General features: G+C 40.6%; 1 protein-coding gene across 2 annotated transcripts in view; it reads left to right on the top strand.

Annotated features, from left to right (window-relative positions):
- The window catches only part of CCDC81 (coiled-coil domain containing 81), a 42,315-nt gene that overhangs the window by 9,945 nt on the left and 10,796 nt on the right, over window positions 1-21,574 (top strand). For both annotated transcript variants that reach the window (XM_061406028.1, XM_061406027.1), the window contains 9 exons: window positions 550-706; window positions 2,260-2,516; window positions 7,343-7,422; window positions 10,064-10,185; window positions 14,065-14,188; window positions 16,875-16,968; window positions 17,390-17,536; window positions 18,196-18,300; window positions 21,048-21,220. In XM_061406028.1, coding sequence (XP_061262012.1) covers window positions 550-706; window positions 2,260-2,516; window positions 7,343-7,422; window positions 10,064-10,185; window positions 14,065-14,188; window positions 16,875-16,968; window positions 17,390-17,536; window positions 18,196-18,300; window positions 21,048-21,220 — 1,259 coding nt within the window. The remainder of the gene's footprint in view (window positions 1-549; window positions 707-2,259; window positions 2,517-7,342; window positions 7,423-10,063; window positions 10,186-14,064; window positions 14,189-16,874; window positions 16,969-17,389; window positions 17,537-18,195; window positions 18,301-21,047; window positions 21,221-21,574) is intronic.

Below are 21,574 nucleotides of genomic sequence, written 5' to 3'. Positions count from 1 at the left end.
CGGCGCTCAGCCTTCTTCACAGTCCAACTCTCACATCCATACATGACCACAGGAAAAACCATAGCCTTGACTAGACGGACCTTTGTTGGCAAAGTAATCTTAGATAAAGATTAAAAGCAGCTATGGCATCCATACATTAAAAAAAAAGTTTATTTGTTTGACTATACCAGGTCTTAGTAGTGGCATGTGGGATACAGTTCCTCCACCAGGGATCAAACCCAGGCCCCCTGCACTGGGAGCACAGGGTCTTAGCCACTGGACCGCTGGGAAGTCCCCATACATGTTTTCTTAGTCCTCACAGCCTTTGAATGATATGGAGATGATGGATCAGAAAAGCACTGTGGATTGAGATATTACATTTTATACTTCTTTGAAAACTTAGAGTCATGAAATACTAAAGCTGTAATGGGTCATAAAGAGCATTGAATTTTAAGGCACATGCTTAAATTTCTTCATGTGCTTTGGGATAACAGTGCTAAGGATTATTTTTCTTTACATTTCAGTGAATTCTCTCTGTTGATTTTTTTTTTTTCCCCTTTGTCTTTTCAGGGAGTTCAGATTCCAGGACTTGGAACTTTCACTTTCATGAGACAAAAGCTTGAGGTGGGAAACAAGAAGTTTTTCCTAATTCAGAGGCCCGTGTTTATCATGGCAGAGAAGTTAGTACAGATTCATGGACTCAAACAAAACAGAGTATATACTCCTGGTAAACAGATTTTATTTTAAAGACTTTCCCAGAACGTGACTAGCCAGGGGATGAAAATGAAAGGGCAATGCTTGGCCAATTGTGGCTTTACTGCTTTCTGCTTTGAGAAGCTCTCTTTTCATGTGATACCTTTGTCAGAGGGAGGGGCTGAGGTAGGGAATAATATACAGTCTTTTTGCAAGTCATTTTCAACCTCAGAAGCTCAAGGCCGGATATGACATCAAGGCAAATTTATATAAAAGCCACATCACATGGAGTCATGCAGATTTTATATGTATTTCAGATCTAAGAAATTAAAAGTGATTATAAAGAAGAGAAAGTTAATTAGGATTACTGGTTGGAAGAATCACAGTTAATATCAACTAGGAAAAGATCAACTGAGTTTCTATTGTATATCATCGAAATTATTGAAATTTAAAAGTTGTTAGAAGGTTAATGGAGAAGGCAATGGCACCCCACTCCTGTACTCTTGCCTGGAAAATCCCATGGATGGAGGAGCCTGGTAGGCTGCAGTCCATGGGGTTGCGAAGAGTCGGACACGACTGAGTGACTTCACTTTGACTTTTCACTTTCATGCATTGGAGAAGGAAATGGCAACCCACTCCAGTGTTCTTGCCTGGAGAATCCCAGGGACAGCGGAGCCTGGTGGGCTGCTGTCTGTGGGGTTGCACAGAGTTGGACACGACTGAAGCAACTTAGCAGCAGGTTAATAATTCTGTAAAGACTTAATACCTTATACACCTCTCACATCCTAAATCTCCTTCTTTTCTTTGCTTCCTTATTCCCTTCTTCCCTCCTTTTGCCTCCTTCCTTTTTCCCTTCCACAAATATTTACTAAGGGCCAACGACATGGCAGTCTTGTCCCAGGTGCTAGAGACATGGGGGGATACATGACGCCTTCTCCAGGATACTTGCATTCCAGTTTCAGGGTGTGGCTTTATGTGATACCTGCCCTGGTTACTTGGAGTGGGAGGGTTCTCTCCTAATTTCTGGTTGTGTTCCTTTTGACTTTCCTAATCATGCCCTCCTGCATCAAACTTATATCTGGATGAAGAGAGTTCGTCTACCCCCAATGCCGACAAGGTGAAAAGGCTGGAACTTGCCTTTATGTTAACATCTCTGGAAGTTAATTTGCAGAGTAACTTTCTACCGAAAAATGATATATTGGAAAAACAAATACCAACAAGCTATACTTAGAATTTGTTATGCCTGTATTCTGTATGGTAAATTTGATGGATTTTTCAACCATTTAAAAGTGTATTTATTTTTGACTACACTGGGTCTTCATTGCTTTGGGTGGGCTTTCTCTTTCAACAAGAGAGAATTAAAAGCTTGTCTGTAGCACAGTTTAGAAAGCTAATTGTGCTTGTTCTGAGCAAAAACATTCTACTTTTAGGGAAAATTTAATTGAGCATTAAAGAGTACAACTAAAGGCTTCACAGGTACAGTTCTGTTTTTAAGTATTAAGTGAGAATCAAGTGATTATTTATGAGTGTGTATGCTATGTCTTTGTTATAATCTCCAATTCTTTCCTCTCCCCCTTTCTCCTCTAGGTGATATCCCAATAGTTCCGCTTAATTTTGTCATGATATCCTTGGAGGGTCCATTTAGCAGAGATATAGTGGAAGGATGTGTGAAGGAGACGCTGCTTTTTTTGTCACGATCCATTTCCATCAAACAAAATGTGGAGTTTACATTCAAAGGAATCGGGGTCCTCATGATCAAAGACAGCAAAGTCAAGATGAGATTCTATAAGGACTTCCTTTGTACAATGGATGGAAGCGGGGCTTTGGCAAAAGCCCTAGCAAATGTAAATTACTGTTTTCTTTCTCCTAACCCCTTTCCGAATCTGTAAATGTGTTATCTTTAAGATTGACAAGGGCTTCCCTGGTAGCTCAGTGGTAAAGAATCTGCCTGCCAACGCAGGAGACGAAGGTTCAATCCCTGGGTCGGGAAGATCCCCTGGAGGAGGAAATGGCAACCCACTCCAGTATTCTTACCTGGAAAATCCCATGGACAGAGGGACCTGGTGGGCTACAGTCCAGAGGGTCGTAAAGAGTCAGACAGGACTTAGCAACTAAAACAACAACAAGGTTGACATATTTTAAATGGCAGTTACCCCAAGTCAAAGAAGTGCTTGTTTATAGATGATTAACTCTTTGACAAAAAAGTTAGAAGGGTTAAAGAACTAAGTTTTGTGTCAGTGCCAACTGAAAAATTATAAACAGTAGTAGAAACTCATAATTATGAACATTTTATAGGATAGTATCTTATAGTTTAAAAAGTTTTTTTTCTACATATATTATTTCATTTGACTCTCAAAACATTATAAAACCAGAATTATTATCCTGATTTTACCAGTGAGAAAAATGGGGTTCAGAGAGGTTGTATGGGAAGTCTAGGAGTTCAGCAGTGGAACTGAAATTTAAGCCAAGACTTCCTAATTACTCTTTTTGTGCCGATTACACTATTTTATTTTAATGAAAGTCTACAGAAAAATCTAATTCAAGTCATAGAAATGTATATTCAGCTTTTAATTTGCATTGTTTAGAAGAAATTTCATAGTTGACCATTCACCGTTAACTGTTATAGCTGGTGTGACCTTCATGCCAAGTTGGACATTGCAGACTTTAAGGAGGCAGTGAAACAATCATTCAACAGAGCTAACTGAAACTCCTTTTTTCTTTTTTCAATTTATTTTAGTTGGAGGCTAATTACTTTACAATATTGTGGTGGGTTTTGCCATACATTGATATGAATCAGCCATGGGTGTACATGTGTTCCCCATCCTGACCCTCCCTCCCACCTGCCTCCCCATCCCATCCCTCAGGGTCATCCCAGTGCACCAGCCCTGAGTGTCCTGTCTCATGCATCAAACCTGGACTGGAGATCTGTTTCACATATGATAATATACACGTGTCAATGCTATTCTCTCAGATTATCTCACCCTCGCCTTCTCCCACAGAGTCCAAAAGACTGTTCTATACATCTGTGTCTCTTTTGCTGTCTTGCATATAGGGTTATCGTTACCATCTTTCTAAATTCCACATATATGTGTTAGTATACAGTATTGGTGTTTTTCTTTCTGGCTTACTTCACTCTGTATAATAGGCTCCAGTTTCATCCACCTCATTAGAACTGATTCAAATGTATTCTTTTTAATGGCTGAGTAATATTCCATCGTGTATATGTACCACAGCTTTCTTATCCATTTGTCTGCTGATGGACGTCTAGGTTGCTTCCATGTTCTGGCTATTATAAACAGTACTCCGATAAACATTGGGGTACACGTGTCTCAATTCTGGTTTCCTCGGTGTGTATGCCCAGCAGTGGGATTTCTGGGTCATATGGCAGTTCTATTTCCAGTTTTTAAAGGAATCTCCACACTGTTCTCCATAGTGGCTGTACTAGTTTACATTCCCATCAACAGTGTAAGAGGGTTCCCTTTTCCCCACACCCTCTCCAGCATTTATTGTTTGTAGATTTTTGGATAGCAGCCATTCTGACCGTTGTGAGATGGTACCTCATTGTGGTTTTGATTTGCATTTCTCTGATAATGAGTGATGTTGAACATCTTTTCATGTGTTTGTTAGCCATCTGTATGTCTTCTTTGGAGAACTGTCTGTTTAGTTCTTTGGGCCACTTTTTGATTGGGTCATTTATTTTTCTGGAATTGAGCTTTAGGAGTTGCTTGTATATTTTTGAGATTAATTATTTGTCAGTTGCTTCGTTTGCTATTATTTTCTCCCATTCTGAAGGCCGTCTTTTCACCTTGCTTATAGTTTCCTTTGTTGTGCAAAAGCTTTTAAGTTTAATTAGGTCCCATTTGTTTAGTTTTGCTTTTATTTCCAATACGCTGGGAGGTGGGTCATAGAGGATCCTGCTTTGATTTATGTCAGAGAGTGTTTTGCCTATGTTTTCCTCTAGGAGTTTTATAGTTTCTGGTCTTACATTTAGATCTTTAATCCATTTGAATTTATTTTTGTGTATGGTGTTAGAAAGTGTTCTAGTTTCATTCTTTTACAAGTGGTTGACCAATTTCCCCAGCACCACTAGTTAAAGAGATTGTCTTTTCTCCATTGTATATTCTTGCCTCCTTTGTCAAAGATAAGGTGTCCATATGTGCATGGATTTATCTCTGGGCTTTCTATTTTGTTCCATTGATCTATATTTCTGTCTTTGTGCCAGTACCATACTGTCTTGATGACTGTAGCTTTGTAGTAGTGCCTGAAGTTAGGCAGGTTGATTCCTCCAGTTCCATTCTTCTTTCTCAAGATTGCTTTGGCCTATTCGAGGTTTTTTGTATTTCCATACAAATTGTGAAATTATTTGTTCTAGTTCTGTGAAAAATCCCGTTGGTAGCTCGATAGGCATTGCATTGAATCTATAGATTGCTTTGTGTAGTATACTCATTTTCACTATATTGATTCTTCCAATCCATGAACATGGTATATTTCTCCATCTATTTGTGTCCTCTTTGATTTCTTTCATCAGTGGTTTATAGTTTTATATATATAGGTCTTTTGTTTCTTTAGGTAGATATATTCTTAAGTATTTCATTCTTAAGTGAATGAAATTGTGAAACTTTTAAAAAATCTTTTATTTTGTTTTGGGGTGATAGTTTCAGGTGAACAGTGAAGGGATTTGGCCATACATATACATGTATCCATTCTCCCCCAAACTCCCCTCCCATCCAGGCTGTCACATAGCATTGAGCAGAGTTCTAGGTGCTATATATACAAATAGGTCCTTGTTGAGAACTAATTGAATCTGAATGTACTAATTTGGGATGGATGGATTGGATTATCATGAATGTTATATAATCTTGTGACCCATAGAACAAAAGCCTGACTTTCTTTTTTTTTTTTTAAAAAAGAGCTATGAAAGAAAATGTTATACATATGGTTTAATTCTCCCTTCTGATTTATCCTTTTGTGGTGCTCTGGGATGGGGGTTTAGGAGAATCATGCATACTTAGGCCCTTGGTGTTTTCTCCACATCCTGGCTTCATACAGGATGGCTCAGAGGGATGCCAACCCTGTGTGTGCAGAGTGGAGACACACACACGTGAGTATCACCCTCTCGTTTTTATTGAAACATGGGCAGGATGTGCAAAATCAGAAACAAGGCCAAAGTGCTGCTCCATCTCTCACCCTCAGGGATAATGCAGAGCTTTGTAAGCTTTGATACATGTTTAAAAGACAGGATAATGCTTCATTTGGCCTGCTGTACTCTAAAATGTACCTTTTAAGGAGAGTTTTCCAAAAGAACTGCTTTTGATGGATATCCTATAAAAAAAGCTCTATAGGCCAAAGCACATAGGTATGTTAAAGTACCTGAGAAGTCTGGCTGGAAAGAAGCAGCTTTAACTGCCTGTAAGTATTTAATCATGGAACTTTAGGTTGAGTCAATATTCATTAATACCTGTAAAACACATTTCGGGAAACTGCTGTAAAGTTGTGAGAGTGACTGTTTTTTCCCTAAACGTTCCATAACGTAAACCCAAGTGCTGTCTTGTAGAAGAGTTCTCTTAGGAAGTTGTGTGCTAATTTCAGTGATGCTGCGTTAGCTCAAAATATTTTTAAAACTTAGATCTTTAGAATCTCCTTCAAAGCCTTTTGTAAACCACATCATTAATCCAAAAAGAATAATTTTACCTGTTATTCTATACTAGTATAATTTAATAATGTGATTATTATATATAATATACAATTATTAAATAATTTTATAAATTATATTATAAATATGATTTGTAGATTATAGTAAATATATATTATTTATAATAATTGTAATTGTCACTATTTGTGGAGTGCTTTTATGTGCTAGCCACTTATATATAGTACCTCCTAAAAGTCCTGTGAATTTGATCCCACATATCTAGGGTCTAAAGCTTTATAGCTGTTGTTGTTCAGTCCCTCAGTCACATCTGACTCTTTGTGACCCCATGGACTGCAGCATGCCAGTCTTCCCTGTCCTTCACTATCTTCCGGAGCTTGCTCAAACTCATGTCCCTTGAGTGGATGATGCCATCCAACCATCTCATCCTCTGTCACTCCTTTCTCCTTTTGCCCTCAGTCTTTCCCAGTGTCAGGGCTTTTCCAATGAGTCAGCTCTTTGCATCAGCTGGCCAAAGTATTGGAGATTCAGCATCAGTCCTTCCAAAGAATATTCAGGGTTGATTTCCTTTAGGATTGACTGGTTTGATCTTCTTGCGTTAGTAGTGTGGGGATTTAAGCATGAGGATAGCTGACTCCAAAGTCCTTCTCTCAGCTACCCAGTTTTAGAGTTATTTGGGTCAAGAGTGGAACTAGCCAGCTTGCTCATATTCCTGAGAGTTTCAAGAAGTTGGCTGTCCTCTTAAACATGAGGAGCTGTCAACCCTGAGGGCAGTTTCCAAGGAGGAAATGGTTTGAGAAAAGGCAGCATCAATGAAATTGGGATGGGACCAAGCAAGGTGACTTCTTTGATAAATGAGATCATTCTTCATTGGATGTTAAGTTCTAGACTTTAAGCCCTAAACAGAAATAACAGTGGAGGGTATCATGGTAGTCTGAGGCTTTTGAGCAGCCTGTGGCTCTGATTGTCTGTGTCCTGGACCACAGCCCAAATGTAACCTGTCTTTTTCCCTGTCCCCAGAGGCCTGACACAGTGGACTCAGTGTTGTCTAGCAGAGAGAACTTGGGGAAGCGACCCAGCAACGTGCTTGCATTTCCAAGGTCAGTGCTTTCCTCTATAGGTTCCTCCGGGCGTGGCCGTCCTTGCAGACCTGTTGATGGAATTGGACAGTGTTTTGCACCTGAATTCTCTAGCTCATGCTCTATCTAGTGCAGCTCTCTCTTGCTCTCTCTCTGTGTTCCAGCAAATGAATTTATTGTATGCACTTTCTGTAGTTAAAAATCAATGGACACTTAAAAAAAAAAAAAAAAAACCAACTCTTGGTTCCCTGGGAATTCTCTTACTGCCTCCCACCAACCTTAGTCCTTGCAAGTATCAGTAAAATTTTTCTCATCCACTAGGCTTTCTTCTACCTTTCACCCCTTCCTCTGACCTATTCCTTTCCTCATCATGCACTCTAGACTAACAGTTGTCTAAGATTTGATTTTTACCACGGAAGGGGCTAGACAAGGTATAGCTTCACCCCAACAGCATAGTGAGTGTTTTCAATGGCTGCTGATGCTGCTGAATATAATAATGATAATGATAACAATGATAATATTACAATGACAATAATAATAGCAATCATCTATGGAGCACTTACTAGTTGCCAGATATTGTTAAGCCCTTTCTTAATAGTCTTGCATTTAATCTTTACTACAACCACTTGAGATACGTATTATAATTTTATAAAGGAGCAAAATTAATTATAACTTTAATTCTATTTTTAATTAAAAATTTTATTGAAGTATAGTTCATTTGCAATGTTGTGTTAGTTTTTGGTGTTCAGCATGTAGTTTTAATTCTTTTTTTTTTTTTTTAACAAGTGAAGTATCACTCCAGTTAGTTCAGTTGCTCAGTTGTGTCCAACTCTTTGCGACCCCATGAACCTCAGCACACCAGGCCTCCCTGTCCATCACCAACTTCCAGAGTTTACTCAAACTCATGTCCACTGAGTCAGTTATGCCATCCAACCATCTCATCCTCTGTTGTCCCCTTCTCCTCCCACCTTGAATCTTTCCCAGCATCAGGGTCTTTTCCAATGAGTCAGTTCTTTGCATCAGGTGGCCAAAATACTGGAGTTTCAGCTTCAGCATCAGTCCTTCCAGTGAATATTCAGGACTTACTTCCTTTAGGATGGGCTGGTTGGATCTCCTTGTTGTCCAAGGGACTCTCAAATGTATTCTCCAACACCATAGTTCAAAAGCATCAATTCTTCAGCACTCAGCTTTCTTTATATTCCAACTCTTACATCAATACATGACTACTGGAAAAACCATAGCTTTGACTACATGGACCTTTGTTGGCAAAGTAATGTCTCTGCTTTTGAATATGCTGTCTAGGTTGGTCATAATTTTTCTTCCAAGGAGCAAGCATCTTTTAATTTCATGGCTGCAGTCACATCTGCAGTTTCAGGATGCAGCATTAAAAGCACTTCAATAGGAGTCAGGAGAGTTGGGTTTTATTTCCAGTTTGGTCATTACTTACCCATTATGAGCTCTTAATCATATTTTTAATCTTAATTGCTGTGCCACTAACTACTATGCATTTTGGGGAAAGGAAGTTTGGGAAATAGTAAACTATTTCCCAAAATAGTTTTCTCATTTTTTTTGTCTCAGAGTATTTTCTCATATTTTTTGGCGGCGGGGGAGGGGAGGAGGGGGAGGGCGTCTGTGACATCCTCTTCCGTTTGTTGGTTTGGAACCAGTCCTTCCTGGAAAAGCTATATGATACAGACCTCAGCATAATCAGTGTGAGGGGGAGAATAAGCATTAAAGATTAATTAGTCCAGCCTCTTCATCTTCCAGATGAAATGATTACACAGCAGGGGGGCCCAGTCGGAAACCGTGGCCCCTGACTATCTCAGTGCTGTTTCCACTGCAGCATGTTGTCTTACCCATTAAACAGAAATCCATGGATTCAAAATAACTTTATTTTGATTGTATTTTGGGAGGCAGATTTGGCTGTCCCCTTGGACATAGTTTGGCTTAAGCACTCCAGGAGGGAAATAATTGTAGTTAGTTAAGGGACAGATGGACGGTCCTGTCCATTAGAGAGCCTGGCAATGGACAGGAGGGCTCGAATCCTCAAAGCAAATGTAGGCGTTTCCTTTATGTGAAGCTTGGCCTCTGAATGTACTGCAAGCACCATGCCCGCCCCACCCTTCCTTCCCACCTCTAACCCAGCACCCCATTCCTGGGACCAGAGAAAAGCTGCAGTTACTGACATCAACTGAATAAACCTCTTCCCCCTCGCCTTTGTAAGCCCCTCACTTTTGCCTGGGGAGAGAATGGAGCAGTGAGGAGGAGGAAGAGGGAGGAGAGGAGTGCTCACTTCTGGGCATACCCTGCCTACCAGTCCCTGAATCCATGCCTCCAAGTTATCCAGTGGCCACCATCCACTGTTTCAGGACTGTGGCATCTGCTTACAGAGCTAGAAAAGACAAATGAATCCAAGCTGAAATAAAACCCAAAAACTTTAATCCAGGCCTTCAGAGCAGTTTATCTATATAAGAGCTTCTTTGGGTTGGAAAGGGTCTTGGTTGGCTCCCAGGCTTAACCTCAAAGAGAATGAGTCCATGATTCATACTCAGCGAATAAAAGCACTTCTCCTCCTTGAGGCACGTAAGCTTATTTCATTCAGAATCCATCAGCTAACTTGGCTTTACACATTTGCCTATGGACACATCTTGGCTCATTCCAGGATTGAGCTCAAGGAGATGGAGAACAAACCACCTATGGAGACCATTGCAGAAGAAGATGGACAGAATGAACAGAAGAAGGACAAATTAAAAGACCAGTCAGACAAAGAAGAGGGTGTCCCAGGTAGGTCATTGATTTCTGGGTATAATCCGTTCCTCTTTACTACTTGTGAGCCACACCATATTGCTTAGCAACTCTGATGGTCAAAATAAAGTTCATTTCATGAATAATCACTGTATTCTTCTAACAAACATCTCCTATTCCTGGAATCCTGTATCTCACCCTAACCATTTTATGACACTCAGACTTTTAGACTGTGATCTCTTTGCTGACTCCCCACTACTCAAAACTCAGCTGCCTGGAAGATCTAGGCAGGTAACATAAATGCATGAACTGGGCTGGATGTCACATGGTAGGGAGACATGTATCAATATTTTTTATGAAAAATGAAGAGTGGTAGTTTTACATCTTTGACACCTGGATTTATAGAAGATAGCAGATTTTCATATCTGTGTCATCATACAATCTGTTGTAATATATTGTTTTGGTTGGGGCATGTGAGGAAAATCCTAGGATTTCAAAGACTTTTTGAAAGACTCCTAGGGGTTCCCAGGGGTTGCCAGACTATATACTTGGAGACTTATTCCTCTAGCAGATTATTGATTTGTGGAAATGTAAGCCAGTTCAGTTCAGTCGCTCAGTCGTGTCCGACTCTTTGTGACCCCATGAATTGCAGCACACCAGGCCTCCCTGTCTATCACCAACTCTTGGAGTTCACTCAAACTCACATCCATCGAGTGGGTGATGCCATCCAGCCGTCTCATCCTCTGTCGTCCCCTTTTCTTCCTGCCCCCAATCCCTCCCAGCATCGGGGTCTTTTCCAATGAGTCAACTCTTCGCATGAGGTGGCCAAAGTACAGGAGTTTCAGCTTCAGCATCATTCCTTCCAAAGAATACCCAGGACTGATCTCCTTTAGAATGGACTGGTTGGATCTCCTTGCAGTCCAAGGGACTCTCAAGAGTCTTCTCCAACACCACAGTTCAAAAGCATCAATTCTTTGGCGCTCAGCTTTCTTCACAGTCCAACTCTCACATCCATACATGACTACTGGAAAAGCCATAGCCTTGACTAGACAGACCTTTGTTGGCAAAGTAATGTCTCTGCTTTTGAATATGCCATCTAGGTTGGTCATAACTTTCCTTCCAAGGAGTAAGCGTCTTTTAATTTCATGGTTGCAGTCACCATCTGCAGTGATTTTGGAGCCCCCCAAAATAAAGTCTGACACTGTTTCCACTGTTTCCCCATCTATTTCCCATGAAGTGATGGGACCAGATGCCATGATCTTCGTTTTCTGAATGTTGAGCTTTAAGCCAACTTTTTCACTCTCCTCTTTCACTTTCATCAAGAGGCTTTTTAGTTCCTCTTGACTTTCTGCCATAAGGGTGGTGTCATCTGCATATCTGAGGTTATTGATATTTCTCCTGGCAATCTTGATTCCAGCTTGTGCTTCTTCCAGCCCAGCTTTTCTCATGATGTACTCTGCATATAAGTTAAATAAGCAGGGTGACAATATACAGCCTTGACGTACTCCTTTTCCTATTTGGAACCAGTCTGTTGTTCCATGTCCAGTTCTAACTGTTGCTTCCTGACCTGCATACAGGTTTCTGAAGAGGCAGGTCAGGTGGTCTGGTATTGCCACTTCTTTCAGAATTTTCCACAGTTTATTGTGATCCACACAGTCAAAGGCTTTGGCATAGTCAATAAAGCAGAAATAGATGTTTTTCTGGAACTCTCTTGCTTTTTCCACGATCCAGCAGATGTTGACAATTTTATCTCTGGTTCCTCTGCCTTTTCTAAAACCAGCTTGAACATCTGGAAGTTCACGGTTCACGTATTGCTGAAGCCTGGCTTGGAGAATTTTGAGCATTAGTTTACTAGCATGTGAGATGAGTGCAAATGTCAGCCAAGTGGTAGCAAATTGCCTGATTTTTCAAGAGAAGCAGAGATCCTGACTTGTGAAATCTATTAATTGTTTTTATTTAATTTATTTTAATTGGAGGATAATTATTTTACAATATTGTGATGGTTTTGCCATACATCAGCATGAATCGGCCGCAGGTATACATGTGTCCCCTCCCATCCTGAACCCCCTCCCACCTCCCTCCCCACCCCACCCCTCTGGGTTGTCACAGAAGACCAGCTTTGAGTGCCCTGCTTCATGCATCAAAGTTGCCCTGGTCATCTCTTTTACATGTGGTAAGGTATATGTTTCAATGTTATTCCCTCAAATCATCCCACTCTTGCCTTCTCCCACTGAGTCCAGTGTTCACTACTAATTGACATTCAAAAAAAAATACTAACTAGGCCAAACAAAACATTTATCGATGGGTAAATGTTGGCTTGTGAATGTTGGTTTTGTGACGTGTGGCCTACAGGATTACACATCAGCTTTTAGCCTGATAGATGCTTTCATTCTTTAGCTTCACTTGTCAGTTTCCTATGGACTCTTTCTAGGGTTAAATTGTCTGTTCATCTTCTCCTAACATGCCTTGCTCTTCCTTGACTTCAAGCTTTTGTTCACTCTTCTCCTGCCTGGAATTCCCTTCCTTTTCTTACAGTCTATCCCAATCCTACCCTCCTCTTATCAACCTTTTTTTTTTCTTTTTAAATTAATTTTCATTGGAGTACAGTTGCCTTACAGTGTTGTGTTAGTTTCTACTCAAGAGCACAGTGACTGAGCTGTATCTGTACATATATCCCCTCTTGCTTGGGCTTCTTTCCCATTCAGGCCACCACAGTGATTGCATTAAGTAGTACTCCCTCTTCTATTCAGTGTGTCCTCATTCATTATCTATTTTATACTTGGCATCAGTAGTACTGGAGTACATAGTACAGTACCATAGTATAGTACCATAGTATAGTAGTATTAGTACTGGAGTACATAGTATAGTACCATAGTATAGTAGTATTAGTACTGGAGTACATAGTATAGTACCATAGTATAGTAGCATTAGTACTGGAGTACATAGTATAGTACCATAGTGTAGTAGCATTAGTACTGGAGTACATAGTATAGTACCATAATATAGTAGCATTAGTACTGGAGTACATAGTATAGTACCATAGTGTAGTAGTATTAGTACTGGAGTACATAGTATAGTACCATAGTGTAGTAGCATTAGTACCGGATAGACTGTAGCCTACCAGGCTCCTCTGTCCATGGGATTTTCCAGGCAATAATACTGGAGTGATTGCCATTTCCTTCTCCAGGGTATCTTCCCAACCCAGGGCTTGAACCTGGGTCTCCCACATTGTAGACAGACACTTTACTGTCTGAGCCACCAGGGAAGTTCTTGTACATAGTATAGTACCATAGTATAGTAGTATTGGGATATGTCCACCCCAGTCTTCCGGTTCCTTCCGCCCCTCACTCTTTCCCCCTTGGTGTCTGTATGTTTGTTCTCTATGTCTGTGTCTCTATTTCTCTTAGTAGCCCTTTCACATTTCACTTCCTCCATGGAAACTTCTCTCATCAATGGATTCTGAACTGGCTCCCTTCATCTCCTCTGTCAGACTTAAAGATGGCACCATTTATCTGAGATTCAGATATTCTGCATCCTTGTCCTGAGTTGCTATTTATATAATGTGTATAAAACACTTAGTATTTTTAGCAGGTGGAAAGACCTCCACAACTGAGAGCTCTTGTGTTTTCTGTCTGTATCTTATTTTTCCTCTCCAACTATATTTATTGAAAGATCTTCAAGGGCAGAGACTTGCCTCTTGTATTTTTTAAAGTGCCCAGCCAGAGCCTTTACATGTAATAAGTATACAGCAAAATAGATATTTTAACCACACTAGGGCCAAGGGACAATAATTTAAAATGAGAAAGTGCATTTTATGTGAAAATTTTCCCAAGTAAAATTATGAGTTTTTAAAATCTGTGTTACGTACAAACCACTGATTTAGAGTTAAAAGGAAACTTGCTTTCATTCATTCTACAGAGATTTTATCACCCAAGACAGCTCAAGATAGACCGGCTGTCTTTTCTGCCAAAGGGACAAATGTCCGTTTGCCAAATAAACTGGAGCAGAATGGGAGTGGTGGGAAGAATATGAACCTTGAAAGGTAATGCACTGGGTATTTTTTTTCTGTTGCATTTTGCTAAATATATTTTCACGCCCTTTCTTGATGTAGGGAATTTTAAATAAGCATTCATTTTTTCATTCATTCCTTCATCCACTATTCCTAATGCCACATTCTAGCATCTAACATACACTTGCATGCCAGGTGATGAAGGTGGTAATGATGACCAGCACTCACAACCTGTGGGAAAACCAGAGTAATAAGTTATGATTCAGTAGGATAAATGCTACCACGGAGGTGGAAACAAAACAGCACAGAGGAAGAAACATCTAACTTCCCTTATGAATTCGGGAAAGCCTCTCTTGTTTTCTGTGTGTGGATATTATAATATGATACAGGTTCATGTTTAGATCAAATTGGAAAGCATTTTTGCCAAACATGGCTTTGTTGTTGTTTAGTCACTAAGTTTGTGTGACTCTTTGCAACCCCATGGGCTGCAGCACACCAGGCTTCCCTGTCCTTCACCAACTCCCAGAGCTTGCTCAAACTCAGGTCCATTGAGTCAGTGATGCCATCCAACAATCTCATCCTCTGTCGTTCCCTTATTCTCCTACCTTCAATTTTTCCCAGCATCAGAGTCTTTTCTAATGAGTCAATTCTTCGCATCAGATGGCCAAACTGTTGGAGCTTCAGCTTCAGCATCAGTCCTTCCAATGAATATTCAGGGTTGATTTCCTTTGGGATTCTAATTCCTAATTATTAGTGATTCCTAGTAAAGTTTTCCTATAGAAGTTGACCAAACAACCAATGTTTTTTTCTTGTTTGTTTGTTTTTGTTTGTGTGCTGATTACTAAAGTAATATGCATTTGTCAAAGAAATTTTAGAAGAAATGAGAAAAGCAAGAGATACAAAAACAATCACCCATAGCACACCAAACAGAAGAAGTTTTCTGTAATGTTATGAGTATATATCCTTCATTCCAATGCATATATATTATAACACGGACATATATTTATACTTTAAACATGTACATACATTTTAAAGAAAACTGAGATTATATCATATGAACCTTTGCTATACTTAACAACTTAAGTGGTGAAAATTTCCCTATGGCTTTAAATATTCTAAAACATAAACAAATGATTTCTCATCTCATTTATTAAACCTTTTGTTTAACAAATCTCCTGTATACATAGATGATTTTTAGTTTTTTATAAATGTTGAAACAAATATAATCATATAATTCTTTGCACACACCTGCATATTCTATAGGAAAGAAGCTTTAAAGTGAAATTTCAGAGATAAGTGATAAGTCCATTTTTCATGTTTTTGATATGCATTACCAATCATCTTCAGGGCTTCTGAAGTGGTGCTAGTTTTAAAGGACCCACCAGCCAAAGCAGGAGATGTAAGAGATGTGGGCTGGATCCCTGGGTCGGGAAGATCCTCTGGAGGAGGGCATGGCAACCTGCTCCAGTATTCTTGCCTGGAGAATCCCATGGACAGAGGAGCCTGGTGTAGTATAGTTCATGGGGCTGTAAAGAGTCAGACACAACTGAAATGACTTGGCATGCATGCACCATGCACCAGTTACCCTCAAGTAGATAATACCAAAAATTATCTTCCCAGTAACAGAAATATGAAGAACTGCTGTGTTCTCTGTAGCTTTGCTAATACTGGATATGGCTCCCATTCAATGGCTGCATTCTCAATGGCTCCCTCTTCATTCTTCGATGGCTCCCATTCTCACCCAGGGTGAAAGCTAAAGTCATTACTATGGCCTTCAATGTCTTGCCTGATCTCTGATCTCTCTCTTACTTCCTCCAGCCACACTGAACACAGACATGCTCCCACTTCAAGTCCTTAGCACTCATTTGCTCTACTAGATTCTTTTCCATCAGATATATGATTATTATTATTCTTTTACTGCCTTCAAGTTGCTCAAATGTCAACTTTCTGGTGAGAACTTCCCTGGCCATTGTATTCATGATTTAATACTCCATTCCTCCAGCATTGCATGGTATTTATCACCATAGAACAGACTATATAATTCATTCATCTTGTTTATTAACTGTCCACTCCCATCAGCATGTTAATTCCATGAGGACAGAGCTTTTTTTTGGTATGTGTGTTTTGTTCTTCAGTGCCTCTCCCATGCTGAGAGCAGTACACTTAGTAAAACTCCATAAATTTTTGTAGAATGAGTAAGTTTTATCCCAATTTCACTGAATTGGTAACTGAGACTTTGTACAATTACCCAGTTTGTCTAATGCCAGTCAGCTTCTAATAAGGAAAACCGGGTTTTGAACCCAAATTTATCTGATATAAAGGTTAGGTTTTTAATCTCTATACATGTAGATACTCTAAAGAAAACTGCTGAGATATTTTTTATTTTCTTATATTTATTTGTGCATGCATGCTTAGTCACTTCAGTCACGTCTGACTCTTTGCAACCCTATGGACTGCAGACCACCAGGCTCCTCTGTCCATGGGATTCTCCAGGCAGGGTCACTGGAATGGGTTGCCATGCCCTCCTCCTGGGGATCGACCCATCCCAGGGATCGAAGCTGCATCTTTTATGTCTCCTGTATTGGTAGGCTAGTTCTTTACTACTCGTGCCATCTCGGAAGCCCTCTTATATTTATACTTGTTTCTAAAATTATCATTCATCATTGATTATAATTGATGTTATATATTAATATTAATTAATGTTGCCTTGTTTTTATAGTGCATCATTTCCAGGTGGACTGAAAAATGATCATGCAATGAAGCCTAAAATTTCTCCAGGCACTTCTTGCAAGGACCATCATAGGGCAGGACAGGTACAGTGTCTTCAAAGAAACAGAGCCCAGACAGAATCTCCTTCTGACTTCTGTTTCTCAAAGAGAATTTGAGGAATTGCTCTTTCTTTAATACACGGGTATGGCTTAAGTACACAGGACCTATAATGGGACTGTGATAAATATATCTACTAGTCAAAATCTACTAGTTAACAGAAATACGTCTGGGAAATCTTTAATTTTCAGTTGCTTTAAACACATCTGTTCAAGTAAGATTTGAATAAATCCTCTGGAATATTTGTGGGGCCCTCTCTGAAAAATCCCATTTGGATAATATCACGAATACATCCTTTTATGAAGTATACTTCTTGACACCCCTAGCCTTTGGAGAGCTTGGGAAGGAAATGCAGAGCAAAAAAAGTAAAAGGTAAAAGTCAATTTGCCCTAAAACTCGATGTTATAGGAAATGTGTTACATATGCTTGCAACGAGCACAGCGAAATTCCCCGCTGTACTACACCGAGGAGAGGAGGAGGAGAGAGATGGAAGATGAGCAACTCATCCAGGAGTATCTCGTGTTGAAAGACCAAGAGACTATCTTCAAAGAGCAGGTACTTCCGCACCTCGGTTAAGGAATGTTTAACATGGGGCAGGAGAACATGATTATCAAAGGCCATTTAAAAAGCTCCAGCGTGTAGCTTGATGGTAGTGTATTTAATCATTTACCTACTGCTGAATTCGAACTTAGGTTATGTCCAAGTTTTCACTAATAATAAACAGCCCGGGGATGAATATCCATGTAGTTGGTGTTTGCACCTGCTACTGATTTTTTTCCCCTCCCTGAGGACTGAGTTTTAAAGGTGGAATTCCTGGATGTATGTGGCTTTATTTTTGATTTATCATGAAATATAACCCCAGGCAAGTCTTCTCCCTTCAGGTTCATGGCCTGTCTTGAGTAAAGATGGAATGGCACCTTCATCTTTGCTCTGTCCTGATTTCTGAACTTTTCAATAACTGGCTCTGCGGCCTTCTTGCGATATCATAGGGAACCATTCCTGAAACCTTCCTTCCTTCTTACGATCCCTGTAGAAGTGGTGCCTAGAGTCCAAGAATGGGAAACAAAAGCCCACTTTAAAAAAAATATATAAACACATCAGAAAGTACCATTACCTCCCAAAGGCAGGTTTCTACCTTAGTTGGGTTATTTTAATGCAGTAGAATTAAATTTTTAAAGACTCTATTTCAACATGTAATGATTTTTTTTTCAAAGATGAGAAATCTGGCTAGTAGAGAACAGAATCAAAAGAATGCCGCCTATAATCTTGGAGTTGCTGAAGCTATACGGATCCACAAGAATGAGAAACCTGAATTTTATGTAAGAATCTATTCAAAATTTCTGTTGCTGATACCTGCCCTGGTTGTGAGCATTGGGGTCTACTCATATTGCATGTTGTGCCATTTTTAAAAAGTGGTAAGGCTGTGCAGGGGTGAAGTTTCCTTCTAAGGCAGGAGTGGTCCACTGTCTGCCTCTGCATGTCACGCTCACAATACAGTCCCTGTTGTGGGTCACTACAGTGCTTGTCCCAGATGGTGATTCTCAGCTGGGACCTGGGAGAGGTGGGGTTAGGAGAACAGTATATTAATTCCTGCCCCAGGATTAGATGATCTAAATAGAGAACAAGTATCTCCCGGGAGCTTGCTGGAAATACAGAATCTAGGGTGCCACCTCACACCTCACAGAATGAGAATCTACATTTCAATAAGATATTTAGGTGATTTGTAGCTTCCTTAAGTTTGAGAGGGGCTTCCCAGGTGGCTCAGTGATAAAGAATCTGCCTGCCAATGTAAGAGATGCAGGTTCAGTCTGTGGGTTTGGAAGATCCCCTGGAGAAGGGCGTGGCAACCCACTCTAGTATTCTTGCTTGGAGAATCCTATGGACAGAGGAGCCTGGTGGGCTACAGTCCATGGGTTCGCAAAAGATCTGGACACGACTGAAAGACTAAGCAATAAGTTTGAGAAGTCCAGCTTCAGATGGAGGTCAGCCACCTGCCTTGCCATTAATTGTTTTCAATCATGATGTGCCCACCTTTATTTCTGCTTGTTCTTGCTTCTTTTTACCTCACTATCTAGGTAATGTGACACTCTGGATGTACACCTAATAAAATAGATTTTCTTTATTTAACATCAGACATTTCATTTTGTGCTGGCCACTGTACCAGTAGCTAAGAATACAAGGATGAAGAATAAGACAAAGTCCCTCTCTAAAGACATTTCAGGATAATGGGGGAAACAGATTTAAAGAGACAAGAGTGTGATAAACTAAATGCTATGATAAATCTTTGAACAGGGCAGAGAAGGGAGTCACTTAACTGAGACCAGAGATCTGGGAAGACTTCCTGGCATACAGGAGTTAGGTCAAGAAGTGAATGGAGGCAAAACCTTCCGGTCAGGGGCAGCAGGGAGTGAGGAAGAGAGAGCACCATGCTTTTGAGCTGTAGGCCCGATCTCTCTCTCCTCTTAGGTATATTTAAGGTTCAGATTATATGTTTATCACTGCCCAATTTGAATCTCCTCTTTGTTATAACTGTAGATGCTTAAAGTGAAACAGATCAAAACAGAAGTTTCGATTCCCCTTCTCAACCTGTTCTTCTCCCAGCCTTCCCATTTTAGCAAGTGGCATCACCAGCCAGACAGTTTCATGCACCCTTACCTAAAGTGATCCCAGATCCCTTCTCCTCCGTCCCCCCTTATCCAGCCATCTTCAAGCCCACTTGCCTTCACCTCCAAAATGTATCCAGCATCTCTTCACCTTCAATGGTATCCAACCCTAGCCCAAGCTGCATTTCTAGAAGGTCCAACTTTTGTGATGCTTTCCTAGTTAGGCTCGCTGCCTGCCTTCCTACAATCTAGTCTCTACCTAGAAGCCAAAGTGATCTTTTAAAACTGTTCACCAGAACAGATCATTCTCCGTATAGAGCCTCTAATGGCCTTCCACTGAATTAAAATAAGCCTAAACACCTGACCTTGACCTCTCACATCCCCCTGGTTTGGCCCACCTCTCTCTTTGAGCCCGCCTGCCGTGTTTTCCCCCTGCTCACTATGCCTCAGCCATGTAGACCTTCTTTCTGCTTGTTTTCGTCTAGGGTCTTTGCACTTGCTTTCCTTCTGTATGGGTCCCTGATGTTTGCAGTGGAGGTGACCCAGTTACCACCTTAATAAAAGCCTTCCCTAATAACCAGTTAACCCCGTTCCCATCCAGTTACTTGCTATGACAAAGACCTCATAGCACCTTGCTGCTGTTCAGTCACTAGGTCATGTCCAACTCTTGTACAACCCCAAGGACTGTAAGCCCACCAGGCTCCTCTGTCCATGGGATTCCCCAGGCAAGAATACTGGAGTGGAATGCCATTTCCTTCTCCAGGGGAATCTTCCTGACCCAGGGATGGAACCCGCATCTTACGCATTGGCAGGTGGATTCTTTTCCATTGAGCCGTGAGGAAGCCCTCATAGCACACATTAATTTCTTAAATTATCTGTGCACTGTTCCTTGTTGACTGGCTGTCTCTGGCACCAGCGTGTGGGATCAGTGAGAGTGAGGCTCTCTGTTGGTCTCTGTTCTTGGTCACGGCTGGGTTCCCTGTGTTGAGAGTGGCCAGGCCCAAGTAGGTGCTATATTCTCCTTCTTCCACCCCCTTGCATTCCTGCTGATGCTTCTGCACTCACTCAATTCCTTCTTTCAGTACGAATGTGTACGTACAAGTGGAGGACCTACTACTTGAAGTCCTTTTTCATCTCCCTCTCTGTTATGGGGCTGTGGTCAGTACTATTCAGATTCATCCTTAAGTGTGCTCGTATTAATCTGTGGGTCACTAGCTATTTGCCACGTTGAAGACTGGGCAAATATGATAACTTAATGTTTTCTGGTTGACATTTTCTGAATGATTACCTTTGTTCTTTGATGCTTTTTGGAGAAGGAAATGGCAGCCCACTCCAGTGCTCTTGCCTGGAAATTCCCATAGACGGAGGAGCCGGGTAAGCTACAGTCCATGTAACTTCACTTTCACTTTCTTTGATGCTTTTTATGATTCTAGAATAAATGAGTTGCTTCTCTTTCATTCTAGAAATCCTTCCTGTTTGATAAACGGCCACTCAGTCCTGAGATTAATGCTTTTAAGCAAGAGGAGTATTCCCAAAGTCTCCTGAAACAAATGGATCACAGACGGGAAAAGGACATAAAGCAAAGGCAAAACAGAGAGCTGATGGACCGCCTGGAACAAGTGCAGCTCACAGAGGAGTGAGTCTCCGAAAAGACGGGTTTGGAATGTTCATGGGACACTTCTTCCCCTGTAGGATTGAATCATCGCTGGCAGTCCAGTTAGTACAGCTGTGCGCATTAACCCAGCTAGCAGCCAGTACCATAGCATAACACTTCATTAGAAACGAGAAAAAGCCAGCATTATTATAACTACCATTATAGTAACAATGGCTGCTTATAATCATTTTGATTACAGAGTATCATTTTGTATTTTTAAGTGAGATATTATTTTTAAACTTTATTAATTTGGCTGCATCGGGTCTTCATTGTGGTTTGTGGGCTTCTCTCTAGCTGTGGTATGCAGGCTCTAGGGCTGCAGCCTTAGCTTCCCTG

Source organism: Bos javanicus, chromosome 29 (assembly GCF_032452875.1).
Source record: "Bos javanicus breed banteng chromosome 29, ARS-OSU_banteng_1.0, whole genome shotgun sequence".
Classification (NCBI taxonomy): Eukaryota; Metazoa; Chordata; class Mammalia; order Artiodactyla; family Bovidae; genus Bos; species Bos javanicus.
This window is presented reverse-complemented; position numbering and strand designations above follow the sequence as displayed.